General features: G+C 31.5%; 3 protein-coding genes across 5 annotated transcripts in view; 1 reads left to right on the top strand and 2 right to left on the bottom strand.

Moving 5' to 3' along the window:
- Positions 1-10071, top strand: part of LOC128954278 (rap guanine nucleotide exchange factor 4-like) — a 33613-nt gene extending 23542 nt beyond the window's left edge. For 2 of the 3 annotated variants that reach the window (XM_054299853.1, XM_054299855.1), the window contains 9 exons: positions 1242-1378; positions 2078-2304; positions 4210-4731; positions 6810-6955; positions 7056-7208; positions 7950-8352; positions 8966-9118; positions 9190-9334; positions 9426-9980. In XM_054299853.1, the coding sequence (XP_054155828.1) occupies positions 1242-1378; positions 2078-2304; positions 4210-4731; positions 6810-6955; positions 7056-7208; positions 7950-8352; positions 8966-9118; positions 9190-9334; positions 9426-9674 (2135 nt within the window). In that variant the 3' untranslated portion in view covers positions 9675-9980. Of the gene's footprint in view, positions 1-1241; positions 1379-2077; positions 2305-4209; positions 4732-6809; positions 6956-7055; positions 7209-7949; positions 8353-8965; positions 9119-9189; positions 9335-9425; positions 9981-10056 lie in introns of those variants that run through there. The other variant, XM_054299854.1, reaches the window with a different exon arrangement.
- Positions 10072-10441: 370 nt separating this feature from the next.
- LOC128954285 (DNA topoisomerase 2-alpha-like) lies at positions 10442-16387 on the bottom strand. The gene is made up of 4 exons (XM_054299863.1): positions 15950-16387; positions 15726-15883; positions 10789-15178; positions 10442-10721 (listed from the first exon to the last, which is right to left on the bottom strand). Exons 1-4 carry the CDS (start codon positions 16136-16138, stop codon positions 10566-10568), a joined length of 4893 nt encoding a protein of 1630 aa, XP_054155838.1. The 5' UTR covers positions 16139-16387; the 3' UTR covers positions 10442-10565.
- Positions 16388-17274: 887 nt separating this feature from the next.
- LOC128954240 (BSD domain-containing protein 1-like) lies at positions 17275-19128 on the bottom strand. Its single transcript, XM_054299815.1, has 3 exons — positions 19015-19128; positions 18713-18946; positions 17275-18626 (listed from the first exon to the last, which is right to left on the bottom strand). Exons 2-3 carry the CDS (start codon positions 18923-18925, stop codon positions 17457-17459), a joined length of 1383 nt encoding a protein of 460 aa, XP_054155790.1. The 5' UTR covers positions 18926-18946; positions 19015-19128; the 3' UTR covers positions 17275-17456.
- Positions 19129-20000: the final 872 nt, after the last annotated feature.

Raw genomic sequence — 20000 nt, 5'->3', positions numbered from 1 at the left:
TATATATATATATATATTATATATATAAACCTATTGAGTATTATATAGTATAACAGTAAAAGTGATTATACAGTACAGCCWACTGTTTATATATATATTATTATATAACTGTTATATAAGTTTGATATAAATTTTTATCAAATATATACTGTATATATCTATCGATATATATATATATATATATACGAAAATCTCATTTAATTTTATGTGTTTTTATTTTATTAAGTAATTTATAGACACATATATACAGTATATATATATATATATATATATATTAAYTGTGAGACTCTGTACTTTGCCATACAATTTATAAATGTACTGAAAATTTTGTTGTTGTTGTCAATACAAATAAACAGCAAATAATTATCAGTAAATTTTTATTTATTTTTTTATAATTATAATATATATATWTATATATAACTTGTTGTTTGTGTGTTTATTTMATATGATTTTTTGGTATTATTATTATTATTTACATTAAGAAAGGTTTATATATATATATATATATATATAATTAATTATAATTWAATTTAATATAATTTAGTTTTGWCTAAATAACATACAGTATATATATATAATACAATAAATATTTTTATTAGATAAGATTATACTTGCAATTAAATTATATATATATATATATATATTGTATATACAATTAGTTGTATATATACTGTATATAGATATAGTTAAATGTTAATTGTATTTATGTTATTATTTGCTAACAATTTATATATATATATATATATATATATATAAATTATGATTAGATAACAAATGAAAGTAAATTGCAATTTATATTTCTATACATTCAGTAATTTATTTAATTTAATACACAAACACATAAAAAATACACTTTCATTATAAATACATTACAGTTTTAAATGATTGTTGATATTAATAATAATATAATTATTGTAATTGTTTTTATCAATTATTATTACTACTAATATTATATTGTTTAGTCATTTATTAATTATTTTTTTTTTAAAAAAAACATTATTACACTAAAAAATAAATTTTTAATTTATATATATTTAATTGAAATAAAATTAATAGTATATTCATTAGTTATTATTTATATATTTTTGATATTTAAAAAAATTATAAATAATGAAAAATTTTTAAGAAAATCTATTGAATTAAGTGATTGATTTGAAATTTAAGTTATTGTTGTTATTGTTTATTATTATTATTAATTGTTGTTTGGTTGGATTGGGTTGGGTTGGGTTGGGCACCTGTAGTATTCAACCAGGGCGATTGTGGCCACTGTTGGTATATCATACTAAGCGGTTCGGTAAATGTGGTCATTGCTGGCAAAGGTATCGTATGTACCCTACACGAGGGCGATGACTTCGGTAAATTGGCCCTCGTCAATGAGGTTATAATTTAATTTTATTTATTTAAATTAATTAAAATTAATTAAATTTAAAATTATAGTTTTTTGATTATAGTTTTTTTTGTTGTTGTTGGTTAGTTTACTAAAAAAAATTTTTTTTTTAATAATTAATAATAAAAACAACTTTGATGATTTACTAGTTACTATTTAGTATATACTAATTAATTAATTAATTTATAGTTTATTTGTTTGTTTGTATATATATATATATATATATATATATATATATATATACTGTATATATTAGTTAGTTTTGTTAGTTTATAAAAAATTTAAATAATTAAACTAAAAAAAACAACAATTTTTTTGTTGATTTCACGTACTATTTATTAATAGTAAATTTTTTTTAATTATTAAAACTATTGTTTGTTTTTAGTTTAGTTATTATATTATAATATAAGCATTTTGAACAAAAATAGTGATTTTTTTTAGTAGATATTTATAAAAAATTATATATCAATTTTTTTATTATTATAAATATTTTCAAATATTTATTTCTATTTATTGTAATAAATATATAGATTATTATTATTATTGGATTTTATTTTATTTTTCCGCCCATAAAAAATCTATTTATTATTTAATATCTATAATAATAATTATATAATAATAAAATAAAACCCCATAATTATTATGTTAATTATTATTTAAATTAATTAATATTTATTTTTTTTTTTATAGGCGCCCCGTGCGGCCACCATAGTGACCAATGAGGCCAATTGCCAATTGCTTCGGGTAGATAAATCGCATTTTGATCGCATACTACGGGATGTCGAGGCCAAYACYGTACGGCTCAAAGAGCACGGCCGGGAAGTACTGATACTGCAGAGGATGGCCGCCGACGGTAGCCATCGGATGCAATGCAATACATTTGCCTTTGAATCGGGTRGTCATCAAAGTCACTACAAGTGAGTCCYATTATCACTACAAACACAAACAAACAAACAGATAATTATTTTATTAATTATTAATTTTAGATAAATAAATAATTATTTAAATAATTATTTATTTAAAATTAATAATTATTTAATTAATTATTAATTTTAGATAAATAAATAATTATTTAAWTAATTATTAATTTTAAAAATAAATAATTATTTAATTAATTATTAATTYTAAATAAATAATTTTTAATTAATTTTTAAGGAAAATTTTTTTATAAAAAATACTAAATAATTTTTATTAGTTTTTTTAATTAGTTTTTTTGTTGATAAAAATTTTTCGGTTAAMAACTATTATAAATATTATTAATAAATATAGTTTTTTAGTATCTATTTATATGAAATACTATTTTTTGTTTAGTTTATAAAAATGAAATATTTTAAGTATATTTATTGGATATATAATTGTAATTAATTGTTATATTAATTTTTTGTTGATAAATAAATACAGTATATATTTTTTGTATAGTTTTCAAGGCTAGTGTAATATTACCCTGGTAGCTAATCGTTGAAATTATAATTTGTTTAATTAATTATAATAATATATTTGAATTTTTTGTTGTTATTATTATCTTGATGAAATCAAGCAATTTAATTAGTAGTATTATATTACAATATATATATATATATATTAATTTAAATATATTATACTGTATAATCATTTTTTTGAATATAAATTATTATTTATTATTTTTTTGTTGATAAATAATGATGAAATTATTTATTAAAGTTAATATTATAAATTTATATATCAAAACTTGATATTACAAAATAATAATAATAATAATATTTACTTTATAAATATTTTTTTTTATTTATTTAATTTACAGTGAAATAACATTATAGACAATAGATTTTCTAAAAAATTTTATATTAATATTAAATAGATTTTTTTATGTCATTTAATGATTTCAATTATTTTTTTAAAAAATAAAATAAAAGTTTATTTAGGCTATAAAAACAAATTTAATTTTTTTATAAATATTATTATTGTTAAGTTAGAAAWTGTTGTTACACTTTAACAAAAAAAACTTACATTTTTATAATAATAATTATTATTATTAATTTAAACAAAATAAATTACTATTTAGTYTAATAAAATCAAGTTTATATATATAATACTGTTTATTATATGAATTACTAATTGAAAAAAGTAAAATAAATAAATTTAAAAACTAATTTCAACATTAGTTTATGTCTATTGAAACAAAAATGATCTGTTATTGTAATTTAATACATATTAGTTGAAAATTGCAAACCTATTAGCAAATTATTGATAAATAAAAAATATATATATCTAATTGACTATTAGTTTATCATTATTTTTGTTTTCTCTCTCTCTCTCTCTCTCTCTCTCTCTCTCTCTCTGTGGATAATTTACATCATTACTTATAAAAATTAATATTTTAATATAAATAAATATATATATATAACAGTTATAAATTTAAATATAAAATAGTTTTTAAAAAATAATTAACTTAACTTATTATAAGCAAACATTTTTAAAAAAAATAAATTTTATTTAATATATAGAGGAGGATATATAGTTAGCTATTATAATATTTTAACATATTTTAATTATAATAGTTTATAATAATAATAACTTTAACTATAATATATTAATATATATATATATATATATATATTGTTTGTTTTCAACTACAGTATACCGTAATAACAATCATAAAGTAATTTATTTTTTACGATTTATTTTTAATAATTATTTTATTGTTGCTTTAATATTATTATTATTAAGTATTTTATTATTATTGGACTAAACAATAAATAATTTACTAATTATAATATTTTTTTATTTATTTTTGTATCCATGTGMTTGGATGTCCACCCACMCACACACACACACACACCCAGGTATATGGTTATGGCTGGTACACCTGAAAAAATGTTGGAGCACCTGCTTGAAACACGTTTGGATAGTATACATAATCTATTATCAATGGACAACCATCATCAGCATCAACAGCAGCAAAACGGTAGCAGCACTGGTAGTACTAATGGCGGTGGCATCGGTAGTAGTAGTAGTAGTATAGCCAGTGGTGGTAACGGTACTATCGATACACTACTATTAGATTTTATACTAACATTTCCGGTGTTTATATCCTGGAAACATTTATGCAATCAACTGATGAGATACTATCGTATTGATGAACTGAATCAGAGACAGGAACGGGAGTTTATTGTAGCCAATAAGCGACGGGTCGTACGGTTTATGCACTATTGGTTTCTGATAGCCGGGGAGGCATTCCTCCGGAATAAGATTGTCTGGCCGTTCATCGATGATTTGGTGGAGGCCTTGCAAAAGGATATCCTCAAGTATAAGACATTTGATAATGAATTGTTGACATTGAAGACGATTACTGAAGCAAAATCAATGTAATGAATATCTATATATATATAAAACTTTTTTTTATGACTATTATTAGTATTATTATTATTATAAGTATATTATTTAAGTTATAAGTGTTATATAATGTATATATAAGTTGTTAACAATTGGTATATATACTGATTGATTGCTTATTTGAATTGATTTGAATACTACTACTACTACTACTACTACTACTAAAATATTATATTTATATATTTAGTAATATATTTAGTATTAACAATATATTTTTTATAGCTATTATTATTAGTATTATTATAAGTATATTATTTGAGTTATATGTGTTATATTCTGTATATAAGTTGTTATCAATAGTGAGTTATAGATATATATTGATTGCTTATTTGAATTGATTTGAATACTACTAATACTACTAAAATATTATATATTTAGTAATATATTTAGTATTAACAATATATGTTTTTTATTGACTATTATTAATAGTATTATTATTATAAGTATATTATTTAAGTTATAAGTGTTATATACTGTACTCTATATAAGTTGTTATCAATAGTGAGTTATAGATATAGATATATATTGATTGCTTATTTGAATTGATTTGAATACTACTACTACTACTACTAAAGTATTATATATTTAGTAATATATTTGGTATTAACAATAAATATATATATAAATAGTTTCCTCTCTGAATATTTTCATTGATATTTTGAATGATATGAAAATATATGCATTTATTTCTCTCTCTCTCTCTCTCTCTCTCTCTCTCTCTCTCTCTCTCTCTCTCTCTCTCTCTCTCTCCCTCTATCTTTCTGCCTATATATACAGTATATTATCATTTTTGTTATTATTATTATTACTAATACAGTAGTAGAAGTAGTAATAGTAGTTTTTTTTGCTTATTATTAGACAATTGTGTTTATCTAAGCAAAAATAAAAAATGTGTGGAAAGTGGTTGAGTTAATGTATATAATAATAATAATAATAATAATAATAATAATAATATACACTATAATATACTGTTAGATATTTTATATATATATATATAACATTGCATACCAACAGAATATTCTATGAATATACAGTATATACTGTATATATATATATATAATATATATACTGTAGTAATCCGATAACAATTACATAAGTTATACTGTATTATAAGTATTATGAGTATTACTATATATAAATATATTGAGTACTTGAGAATGTAATCAATAGATAATAAAAAAAATACAGAATATTCTGTGTATACGTGAATAGCAATATATAACTTATATAACTATATATACTATATATATATTAAGTATATACTGTATGGTCTCAAAAAAAACTTTTTAATATATTTAAAAAAAATAAATATCGATTATTAAGTTTAAAAAATAAAAAAATAAATCAACTTTTATATATAATTTTATACTATGAAACCATTTTCATCCCCCAATATATTAGCAATTATTTTATTTAAAAAAAATTACTAAACTTTAATGTTAATAATTATTTTAAAAGTAATTATAAATTTAATAACTTTTAGAAAAAAAAACAATTATCTAATTTATTTTCCATAATTATTATTATTTATCAATATAGTTATTAACTTGAATTTTAATTTATTTAAAAAAAATCAAATTAATCAAATTTTTTGAGGTATAATTACTATTATTTTTAAATTTATAGTTAACATTAAAGTTTAGTAAATTTAAAAAAATAAAATAATTGCAATACATTGTGTTGTGTGAAAATGTTTTCATAGTATAAAATTATATATATATAAAAGTTGATTTATTTTTTTTTTAAAAAATCTCAATAATCAACATTTATTTTTTTTTAATATATTAAAAAGTTTTTTTTTTGAAACCATACAGTATATACTAAATATACAGTATATATAAGTTATATATAAATTTATTACTATTCACGTATACATAGAATATTCTGTATTAATATCTATTGATTTTTAAAAAAAAAAATTATTTATAGTATACAATAATTTTTAATTTTACGTATAAATAATTTAGTTTTATATATATAAAAAATATTTTATTTTTCTAATTTATTATTATTATTATTATTAAAAATTATTATTATTATTATTTGGTAGCTATGACTTGGAAATGGATATCCGTGGCGTCCAAAAATGGAAAGCCGATAATCCCGGTTCCGTACGGCGTATGTCTACCGTTCCCGAACTTAATGCCACAAATGATAACAAAAACAAATGGCTGTCCATTAAGGAAAATGATGAAAGTATGGCATAATTTTTTTTCATTAATTAACCGGTTATATATCAAACCGGTAATTATATACAGTTTTTTTTAATTACCGATCAATAATTATATTATCACAGTTATATGTCGGGTATTTTGTGCGGATCATACCTATACAACATTGAAGATTAATGTCGATACTAAAGTGGATCAAATCAAATGTCAAGCAGCGGATAAGCTCGGTATGGATAAAGTCAACGAACTKGTATTGGTTGAGCTTAAATCAAACGCTGGTATGTAATTTACACACCAAACCACCCACACCTACCTGTGCTCTCTCTCTCTCTCTCTCTCTCTCTCTCTCTCTCTCTCTCTCTCTCTCTCTCTCACTCACTCTWTCTCTCTCACACTCACTCTCTCTCTCTCTCTGTCTATATATATATATATATCTCACTCTCTTTCTCTCTCATCCTCTCTCTTACTCTCTCTCTATCACTCTCTCTATCACTCTCTCTATCACTCTCTCTATCACTCTCTCTATCACTCTCTCTATCASTCTCTCTATCACTCTCTCTATCACTCTCTCTATCACTCTCTCTMTCTCTCTCTCTCTCTCTCTCTCTCTMTCACTCTCTCTATCACTCTCTCTATCTCTCTCTCTCTCTCACTCTCTCTATCACTCTCTCTATCACTCTCTCTATCACTCTCTCTATCACTCTCTCTATCACTCTCTCTATCACTCTCTCTATCACTCTCTCTATCACTCTCTCTATCACTCTCTCTATCACTCTCTCTCTATCWCTCTCTCTATCTCTCTCTCTCTCTCTCTCTCTCTCTCTCTCTCTCTCTCTCTCTCTCTCTCTCTCTCACTCACTCACTCACTCACTCACTCACTCACTCACTCTAACTAACTAACTAACTAACTCTCACTCACTCACTCACTCACTCTCTCTCTCTCTCTCTCTCTCTCTCTCTCTCTCTCTCTCTCTCTCTCTATACATACATACATACCTAATAAGTCATATTAACCGCAGAACGGCTACCGTTTCGCGACACCGAAATCAGTATACCGACCGCACTGACAGTCAACGGCCGTATATTTATAGCACATGTCGACCATTTGGATGCGTTGACCACAATCGGCGAACAGGACGGCCCAGCGAAAGGAACTGCCCATCAATTGGAAATGTTTTCCACTCAAGAGTTTGCCTACCAATTGACCCAATATGGGTGGCAATTGTTTCGCAATCTAAACGATTACGAACTAATCTATCATGTTTTCGGTAGACATAATTTCCAGGAAATTACCGCCAATTTGGACATATTTTTGAGACATTTCAACGAAATCCAGTACTGGACAGTAACGGAATTGGTTATTGAAAAATCGTTGTCCCGTCGGGTACAGCTGCTGAGGAAATTGATCAAAATTGCCGGATAGTATGTTTTATTTTTTTAATAGCTAAGTATAGTTATAGGTATACTAGGGTTGCTAATGGGTATAGGGGGGGGTAGGTTTAAGATAGCTTACCACCACCACCACTATCCCACCCACCCCTGAGATAAAAAAAAATTTATACTGAATTCATAGGGAATACTTATTGAGAATACTTATCATGGAATTTATTGAGAATTTATTGGGAATATATGTATATTTATAGGGAATTTATTGGGAATATATATATAGGAAATTTATTGGGAATTTATTGAGAATACTTTTCAAGGAATTTATTGAGAATTTATTGGGAATATATATATAGGAAATTTTTAGGTGGGAATTTATTGGGGTATTTAATCAAATCTGGTTACACACAAAACATATTGTCGTTTAAAAATTACAATAAATAAAATTTTACCTCCTATACACCCCCACCCACCCCCCGGAAGATTTTTTGAGATTGTTCCCATCATTTTAACCCCTATAGCCACCCTCACCCACCCCATTGAGATCGGATAAAACCTTTAGCAACCCCCTTCCCTCCCCCCACTGAAAACTATACATACGGATCATCCGATTAACCCATTATTAATGTTTTTCTTTTTTGTGGATCAGTTGTAAAGACTATCAGAATTTGAACGCATTTTTCGCTATAATAATGGGTTTATCGAACGTATCGGTCAGCCGACTGTCCCAAACGTGGGAACGATTGCCCAACAAAATCAAACGCCAATTCAGTCAATACGAGTCGCTAATTGATCCGTCGAGGTATGTATTATCCTATGGTTAATCCTATTGATCCATCACAGCTGATCCATCCAATTGAATACCACCGACAGAAACCATAGACGCTATAGGATAATGGTTGCGAAGATGACCCCACCGTTGATACCGTTTATGCCATTAATGCTCAAAGACATTACGTTCGCACACGAAGGCAACAAGACATACATCGAACAGGGATTAGTTAACTTCGAGAAAATGGTAATTAATATCATTATTATTATCATTAAGAAACAAACTTATCATCAATTAAACTGATCCACCCGTCCATCCATTACCACCACTACCGCAGCACATGATAGCCCAGACATTGCGAACGATACGCGACTGTAAGTCAGGTGTTGTCAGTCTTGAACAGCCGCCACAGCAACAGTCGTCGATGTCGCTGAAGAAGACGTTGCAGACGACGACAGGGTCGGCCACATCAACGACGACAACATCCCAGCAGTCAATACAGCAGTACATCCAAGATATCAAAGTAATCGATAATATGAGACGATTGACACAACTGTCCCATTCGATTGAACACCGAAAACTATAGGTTAGGGTTTACCACCTCCTATTTAGACCCTACCCTAACATCCCTGTCCTCCCGTAAACTATGATAGGATGGGAGAGTGTTGTGTGGGGGTGGGGGTTAACAACCCTTTAGACCCTAACATCCCTGTCCTCCCGTAAACTATGATAGGATGGGAGAGTGTGGTGGAGGTGAGGGATTAACAACCCTTTAGATCCTATCCTAACATTCCTGTCCTCCCAAACATCAAACATTGAATCCATTAAAACATTTTACATTAAATCGTAACAATAATAAGTGATTTTTTAAATTATACACACATTTCTATATCCAATCAATCAATCAATCAAATCAATAATAATTATTAATATTAATAATTAAATAAAAAAATGTATTTATTTTTTAGTCATTTCAACAACAAAAAAAACCTGTTATACAAACTGTTATTCATTAACTAATTAATTATATATAAAAAAAAATTATTAAATATTTTTATTGTGAATATTAAAAATTAATTAATTAATTAATATTACGGTTAATAATAATAATGAAATAGATTTAATAAATTTATTTAAAAAAAAACAAAATTTTTGTTTTATTTAAATATCATATGACGTTAGATATGTGCGCGTAATGTCATGTTTTTATATATAAAAAAAATCAATCAATCAATTAATTAAAGTATTTTTTAAAATTATTATTTTTTTTTATAAAAAAATACGCAAAAATTAAATAATATAATAAAAATTATGATAAGATTATTATTATTATATATATTGATATATATATATTGTAATATATGACGCTATAAAACGGATGATTTTAAGTAGTAATTACCCGATAAGTAATTACCCGATAAGTAATTACCTGATAAGTAATTATCCGATAAGTATTACCCGTTAGCTTATCCCACACTTAATCGCTGTCATCATCGGAGTCATCGAAATTATATTTGACCCGTTGTCTGGCCGCTCCGCGACCCGACTTTTCTCTGGGCGGCGGCGKCGGTAAGTCGTCGTCCATAAGCTCAACAATACTATCGTCATCTACCAGTTCCGCGGATTTCTTAGACTACGGTAAGCGGCAATAATTGTGTCAATAAAACGAATAGATTTTTTTTTTATAAAAATTAAAATACCTTTTTCTTCATTGGCTTTTCATCGTCGGTTTCATCCGAAGAATCCGATGACATCCTCATCAAAATCTTCTTAGGTTTTGTCACCACTTTTCCAGTCTGTTTAGGCTTTGCGGTGACAGCTTTTGTCGTCTTAGATGAAGTAGGTTTCGGTGGTTTATCGTTAGTTTTCTGTTTTTTAGCCACGGCTTTGGTCGACGGTTTAGTCGTCGCCATCTTCTTCTTCTTTGGCTCGAAATCTTCTTCATCGTCGGGTTGAAAGTCAGTGTCATCTGAATCCTTATCCGAATCATCACTGAAAGCACTCGTCGTCTTCTTGTTCTTCTTATTCAGATTGTTTGTMTCAGTCTTTCCCGACAACAACTCTTCAGTGTCTGATGTCTTTATCGTCRGGTAATCATTGGTTGTCGTCGTTGTTGTTGTTGTTTCGTTAAACGAAACCAAATCATCACTAATCGGTTCTTCCACTTCGTCAATGGTCTTTGGTTTGGTAGAAACAATGCGAGCGCTAGTAGTAGTAGTCTTAGTGGTAGTAGTTATGTAATCGTCTTCATCAGTCTCATCGTCGCTTAGATAGTCTGGTTCGTCGTCGCCGTCGTCATCGCTGTCCGAGTCAGACCACGGACTCTTCTTTTTGGTCTTCTTCTTGTCTTCTCCACCGCCAGCAGCAGTCTTCTTAGTCGGCTTTGTTGTCGCCGTCTTAGCGGTCGCTGTCTTCTTCTCCTTCTTCTCTTTGATAGTCTCATCAGTCTTTGCCGACTTTTTCTTCGCTACTTTCGCCGAYGGCTTAATACCGCCGCCAATACGTTCGGACAATGCCTTATCCATTAGATCGTCGTCATCACTGTCACCGACAACCTCGACATCGCCGCTACCTTTTTCATCATTGTTTGCCGCCGCCGACTTTGTTGTTCGCTTTTTGGCCACTTTTTCCGTTTTCTTATAGCTATCGATATCGACTTTCGGTTCGACACGTTCGGCAAAATCCGAYGGTTTGGCTTCAATACTCAGTCTAGTGGCCGATGACTTACCACCGCCAGCACCAGGYTTTAGCCAATTCTTAACTGATCCCGATTTGCCACCAGTTGTTTTCGATGATTTACTCTGTAGGGCCTTAACCGATGCCAATCGTTCGCCATCTTCGACWCGATCCAGTTCGGCAACGAATTCATCCAAATCTCGTTCCCACAGACCTTCAGGTGTCATACGTTTCAGTTCTTCGAGTTCTTGTTTTTTGGCATCTCTTTCCTTCAGCAGTCGGTCGACATTCTCTCTTAACATCGAACTCATACGCATATCAAACAAATAGTTATAGTTTTTCTGGCCATCACTACCACCCGCAGCAGTAGTTGCTTCGTCTTCTTCACCATCAATGACCACTTCTTCTTCTGCTTCTTCGGCCTCTTCGGTAGTATTATCGCCGATCGAATCYTTGTGTTTTTGTTCCCAATCTTTTACTGGATCCGAATCGTACTTTCGGTCAATCAACTGGCGRACRAAATCTTTTTTCTTAATATTTTCCAATTTTATTTGGCCGTCATTTTTCTCGAGTATAAAACGGGCCATATTTTCCAGYTTACGGGCCTCGGCCTCGAGTTTGCCCTCGTAATAGGCTTTACGTTTGCGATAGTAATCCAATCGGACGGGAAAGTAGTCTTCGATAATCATTTCGGGTGTTTCGTATCGTTTCAAACAGCCGTTATGATCGAACAATACCATCGATGTCGTCGACATCGATGACTGTATTTTGAATATCTTATGAATACCTGAAGCTAAGGATTTCTGTAGATTTTGTTCGCTCAGTGTTACCACAAAACGGATGGTCGACTCTGTATGATATTCTTTGTATTCCTGKATRAACGACGGCTGCTTATCGGTTCCGTGCAATAGTACTTCCAATGTGGACTCTTTGTACGCCTGAGTCCATGTCCGTACGGGTAGTTCGGTTATTTCGAACGACTTATCCGATAACAGACCGATTTCGCCGTTTATGACATACTTTTGCGGATCAATCTGTAGTATTGAACCGCGAAAACCTTTAAACCACGGTTGCATCGGTTCGGGTCGTTCGCCRCGAATCATTCGACGCAAGTTTTGGACAATTTCCCGGGGATTATAATTGGGTATTTTTGTTGACCAACCGGTACCGATACCTTCGGCACCGTTAACCAAAACCATTGGCAATATGGGTGCATAGTATTCGGGTTCAATTCTCAGGTTATCGTCCATCAGTGTATTCAATAGCGGGTCGTCCATTGCCGGGAATATTTTACGGCTAAGCGWACTCAGCATTGTAAATATGTAWCGRGGACTGGCCGCATCTTTGCCGCCCTGCAATCGGGTACCGAACTGGCCGAGCGGTTGCARYAGATTGATATTRTTGCTGCCCACRTAGTTCTGGGCCAAACCGATAATCGTGGACATCAGCGACGCCTCGCCGTGATGATAGGCCGAATGTTCGCCAACACTGCCGGCCAGTTGGGCCACTTTGACCTCACGTTTGTCGTTACGTTTGAAACAAGTGAACAGTACTTTACGTTGGCCAGGTTTTAGGCCGTCCATCAGCGACGGTATTGATCGTTCGTTATCCATATTGCTGAACAAAATCAGTTCTTTGTTGACAAAATCTTTGTAGGAAACCGATCGGGTATTCGACTCATACAAGTAGACATCGGGTAAACCCAATTCACGCCTGCGTTTCCTATCTTCCATACTGTTTGTCAGCCAATCCTTACGTTGTTCGACCAATTTCTTGCTAAACGCCAATTTGACGGCCAGATCATCGTCGGCACCCGAATACTTGAATCTGATTCGATGACGAATCATATCCGAAAAGTACTCTTTGGCTTCGTTGGCCGTCGAAGTACCCAAACCTTTGTAGTATTTGATTTTCCATGTATTCCAGTTCGCAGTATTGGACTTCCATTCTTCAAATTCGGGTAACGAATAGAAAGATCGAGCTGTGGATGAATTCGAACCTTTGGATACTTTGACAATCGGTGTAATAAATTCTTCCAGAAAATTCAATTCCAATAATTTCGGCCAATTATGATGAATGAAATTTATGAGTAAACCCTTGATATGCGACCCATCCTGATCCTGATCGGTCATTATCATCAGTTTACCGTAGCGTAGAGTTTTCAGGTCCTCCTGAGTAGTGTATTGTTTCTTATATTGTAGACCCAGAATCTTAATCAAGTTATTGATTTCGGCATTTTCCAGTATCTGTTTGTGTGTAGCTTCGCGAACGTTCAACATTTTACCCCTGAGCGGGAATACACCGTATTTATCGCGACCGATAACACCGAGGCCGGCAATGACCAACGATTTAGCCGAATCACCTTCGGTTAGTATTAGTGTACAGTCGATCGAGTGTCGGGTACCGGCATCGTTGGCATCTTCCAGTTTGGGAATGCCTTTCAATTTCGATTGTTTCTTTGAGTTACACTGTTTCGACAGTTCCGTCTGGGCCTTGAACTGTACCCATTGCATTACCGATTCGACAATACCCGTTTTGTTGGCCGCCGCGAAAAACTTGTCCGACGGCTGACATTTTGAACCGAAACTTTTCGCTTGCAATGTCATCGTCTCTTTCGTCTGGGAATCAAATGTCGGATTTTCGATCAGACAGTTGACGAAAATCCATAAATGATTTTTCAGTTGAAATGGTTTGACATTAACGCCGGCTTTGTTCTTCTTTTTGATAATATCGGTCATTTTGGCGACTATTTGGTCGGCAATATAGTCCACATGTTTACCGCCTCGAGTAGTGGCTATCGAATTGACAAACGAATTCTGTTGGAAACCTTTGTCGCTGACCGTACAGGCAATCTCCCAACGATCGCTAACCTGTTCGTAGGCTGTCCTCAACGGCTGACCCGATTCATCTTCTTTGTCTTTGACAAACTGGTCGACATAATCCTTGAAACCCATTACCGGCAAACGTTTACCATTCAGATAGACTTTAACACCTTTACTACTGCCGGCCACATCGTAAGCCCGACGGGAAAACAAGCCGACAATATCTTTATCCAGCGATTGCATACCAAACTTTTGGAGATCCGGTGTGAATGTTACGCGTGTATAGTCTTCACCCGTAGAGGCCGTAATCTTTGGTTCGGTAGCCGTTTTCATATTATCCGTCCAGATCTGTACAAATTGTTTACGATATTCCTTACAACTGGTTTCCACTTTGAATCGTTGACTGAAAATGTTGCACAGTTTGGCACCGTAGCCGTTACGGCCGCCGACCACTTTTTTTTCTTTGTCATCGTAGTTGGATGAGGTCAACAAATGGCCGAATATTAGTGTCGGTACAAACATTTTTTCGTCCTTATGTTCGACAATCGGTATTCCTTTGCCATTATTATAGATTGTTATCTGATTTCTTTCGCTGTTTGAGATCAATAGAGAGTGGGTGAGTGTTTGTGAGAGAGAGAGAGAGAGAGAGAGAGAGAGAAGACAGAGAGACAGATAGAGAGAGAGAGACAGATAAAGAGAGAGATAGAGAGAGACAGAGAGAGAGAGARAGAGAGAGAGAGAAAGARAGAGAGAGAGAGAGAGAGAGAGAGAGAGAAGAKAGAGAGAGAGAGAGAGAGAGAGAGAGAAGAGAGACAGATAGAGAGAGACAGAGAGAGAGAGAAAGAGAGAGAGAGAGAGAGAGAGAGAGAGAGAGAGAGAGAGAGAGAAGAGAGAGAGAAGAGAGAGAGAAAGATAGAGAGAGAGAGAGAGAAAGAGAGAGAGAGAGAGAAAGAGAGAGAGAAAGATAGAGAGAGAGAGAGAAAGAGAGACAGATAGAGAGAGACAGATAGAGAGAGACAGATAGAGAAAGAGAGATAGAGAGATAGAGATAGAGACAGAGAAAGAGTAAGAGAGAGAGAGAGACTAATCACTGAAGATTGGGATCAATAAAAAAATTCAATCAATCAATCAATACATACGAATCAATATCAACCCGAATACAGTTCATCGACTTATCYCGTTGTTTATTATCGGCCGCATTGACCAGTACTTCATCGAAAATCTTGTACAAACCGGGAACATAGGATATATCYCTTAATTGCATACCRTTTTGTTCTTCATCGTAGATCCACATTTGCTGAAGACATAAGAAAACATAAGACATTACAATTCAATACAAATCAGATGAAAACCAAAACCAAACCTTTGTCTCCTTTTCGACGGAACCGATATAAGTGTCTGGTCTGAGTAGGATGTGCTCCAATTGGCTCTTCTTCTGGTARATACGTTCRACACTYAACCGCTTGTTTGTCTTGTCCTTTAGCGGTACTGTCGCCGCTGCCGTCGGCTTTGCGGCCATCACTTCCATGTCTGTGTCGTCCGTGTCCGACATCTCGAAACGGATTGKTTGTCCACTGTTTAAACAGACAGTGTGTGTGTGTGTCTATCGGTATGTGTTTTACCACCGATGCTGCTGATGATGATCACCCAAAAGAAATTGATCCCAAATTTAATTAATTTTTATGTCCAAAACAATGTGTTTGTGTTGTTATTATAACAGTCTATAACTAYAGTATAACTAAACTAATAATACATTTGATTATAAACAGTGTATTGTATTATCAATTGAACCGCCAATACATTGCCCGCCAAAAACACTATTCAATAACTCCATTATAAGCAAAACCAAAACAATCACACACACACACACAATGATACCCTATAGGCACATATTATATTAATTAAAATTTTTTATACTTATGTACAACAAAAATTGCAGTTTATTTATATATACTGTATATATATATTTATTTTATTTTTATAATTTTTTTTGCGTGTATTGTGTATTCAACAATTAGATATACATTTTTTTAACAAATTAATATTAATATTACTACAAAACATATATTATGTATTTTTGTATGTATATACACTATATTAAGTATAATCTATGTGTTTGTTTGTAGTGCGTCTACTATTGTTTTAGTTTTACATATACTGAGACAGTTTTTTTTAGTAATATGTGTGTGTGACGTCACTCACTATATACAGTGTAATTCAAATGTTTTCCCCCTCCCATTGGCTATCTATGGATAATCAACTGGCCAATCACAGTCAGTCATATACCACATAACATGACACGCCCTCTAGTGTTGATAATAATACTGTAAWTGGTTTTTACATTACATTACATGTACAGTGTGTGTGTCCATACTTCTAGTTCATAGGCCTACCRAATATATACAGTGTATATAATAATCATATGTTTTTTTAATACTACCAATAAATTTAATAATAYCTTTACTACTATACAGTAGTTTTTTTCAGTATAACTATTTATATGACTTTTAATTAATTAATTAATTAAATATTAATTATAAATTTTTAATACTTATATGTACAACAAAATTGCAGTTTATTTATTATATAGATATATTTATTTTTATATATATTTTTTTGTGTGTGTGTGTATTGTATTTACAATTAGATATACATTTTACAAATTAATAGTTTTTTTGTTGTTGAATATATTTAAATAAAAAACATATAATATATAATATTTTTTGCAGACATTTAATACATTTTGAAGTAATAATTATAATAATAATAATATAGAAAATAATTAATTAATTAATAAAAAAATACAAATAAAAAAACTGAATTGAATTGATAATTAAAAYATTTCTGTTAAGATATTACCACTACTTCTTCTAATCATATTTAACCCACTCTTCATCGCTTCCAACACCACCTCCACCACTGCCGCCGACAATRGCGTCTTCAGTCTTATCCCAGTCGTCGCTATCAGGAGTRGTACAAGACTTGGATTGTGCGTCAATTGAATCGCCAGTACTAGTCGTCGTCGTCGTCGATGATGAAGACGACTTCGGCGACGATAACTGGCCGTCAGTACTGGCCATCGAAATCAAGTCATCTTTCGATCGATTATTACTCTTCARACCCGACGACGGAGGCGTCGAAACRGCTGTTGTTGTTGTTTCGTTCAATAGCTTAACTTCGACCGACTTTTTCCTATTGTTKGCCRCCACCGATGACACCGCCGAATCATCGGTTGTTGGCGATGTTGGCCACGAAATACTTGATTTCTCGTCGATTTTCTTGCGTTCCGTCTCTCTTAGCTGATAAACACGATAGTAGTATCGGTGCCAGAAGTCAACATCGGATAGCGATTGGGGTACCAATTGCTGGTAATAGTCGTGCATTTCGGGAACCGWTTGCATCAGTTGATCCATTTGCCGTTGATAGTCAATCAGATTGAAGGTCATTAGCCACGATTCGTAGTGTTCGGGCGGTCCAATCGGTTCCCGGCAATAGGTRTTTGCATCCAATTGTATTTCCKRCAACAGYTGTTGCCATTGATCKATGGCTACCAATCGATCGCCRCTCAGTACATACATTTCGTCTTCATCTTCATAGTAGTTGCGATTAATYAGAAATGCGTCGGCAATACTACCGATCAGACCGTTCAGCTTATGTTTGGCTTTTGATCGGATATTTTGTGTCCATTGTTCCCAATCGTTATCAGATCTCTTTGATCCWTCTTCTCCTYCRTCATCATCGGTAGCGACAACTGTTTTATCGTCCACTTTATCGTCGGCWGTCTTYACAGTACTTTCATCGGCACTGACCACCGCTGATGGCCTCGACGTCGACARCGACGACGACTCTTCCATAAACTCTTTATCGTATTCGGGATCCAATGTATTGCTAATACTAGTTATGGTATCTTTCATTGTTTTGTTCACATAGGAGGCAGTGTTGGTCATAGTATTGGTCACTACGCCGAAACCGTCCGACGTCTGAACCGTTTCTTTTAGTTCAGACAAATCACGTTTAATTGATTCAAACGTATCGGTAGACTATATATAAGGTTTTWAAAGACTATTTAGTATATAATATCTATATATATATATATATCACTGATTATTTAGACATTGGATCAGACCTTTTGGATCCATGAGTTCCACCAGGAATTGGCTGTTGTTGTCGTTGAGGTCGACATTGACGCCGAAGGTCTCGATTGGCACTTATTTTTAGCAGACATTGCATTATCTTYGACGACACTGTCATCGATGGTCTGGTTATTGGTGGCGACGACGACGGTGTTGTTGTCGTCCTCGGGATTATTGGTGGCCAACGATGACGACGACGACATCATTTTCTTCGGTCATCTGTTTTACTATAATTTATAAATGTTTTAATAATAATTATCACCAATAGATCCACAAAAAACAATCAATGAATCACCTGATGGTGTCATCATTGGTACTATCGATGGCTTGTTTTTTGCTGTTGTTTTGGTTGWTGTTGTKGTTGTTGTTGTGKTTGTTATCCATAGCTCTCTCTCATAGCTAATACACAGTTAAAACACATTAAATAATATCGATATACAGTATAACAGATATACTCTCAATAATAATACTGTAATTATTGTAAACAAAAATCATGTGATCGTTAAGCATAGTCAGCATAAATASTGTTAAAATACAGTGTATAGTCAAGATATCATACTATGGACTACAGTGTTAAACAGTCAAAGCTTATGGTACTTGTACTAAATTTACAAACACATAATGTTTAACTTATTATTATCAGGGTTTTAAAAAAATTACACGTATAAACAATTAACCTAATCTAACCTAACCTAACCTAACCTAACCTACACACACAACCTAACCTAACCCAACACACACACACACACACACACACACACACACACACACACACACACACACACACACACACAACCTAACCTAACCTAATCTAACAACCTACACACATAAAATACACACAAAATGTCATTCATTTATGGCACATTTGGGCATTGCATTTTGGGCAGGCATTTACACACACACAACACACACACACACACACACACACACTTGTATACACATTTATAAGTTATTTGGTTCATTTGGTTTGATACACACATCAAACACATCCCATTACTTAACCCTGGTTATGTAACTAATTTATAGTTATAATTTAGTGATGTATTAAGTATTATTAGTTATTATTATTATTAGTTGTTAATTGTAACACACATATAAACACATATACACACACAAATAGATTTTAATTGTTATATAATATTTAATAAATTTTATTACCTATTATTTAATTAATTTTTACACTGTTATAATTAAATATCATAATTTTGTTTATTAACTTAGATAAAATAATAATAATAATAATAATAATAATAATAATAATAATAATAATAATAATAATAA

Source organism: Oppia nitens, unplaced genomic scaffold (assembly GCF_028296485.1).
Source record: "Oppia nitens isolate AA-2021 unplaced genomic scaffold, nextdenovo-longstitch-racon4-pilon3 scaffold26_pilon_pilon_pilon, whole genome shotgun sequence".
Taxonomy (NCBI): Eukaryota; Metazoa; Arthropoda; class Arachnida; order Sarcoptiformes; family Oppiidae; genus Oppia; species Oppia nitens.
The sequence above is the reverse complement of the archived record's forward strand: the minus strand, read 5'-3'. Positions and strand labels throughout refer to the sequence as shown.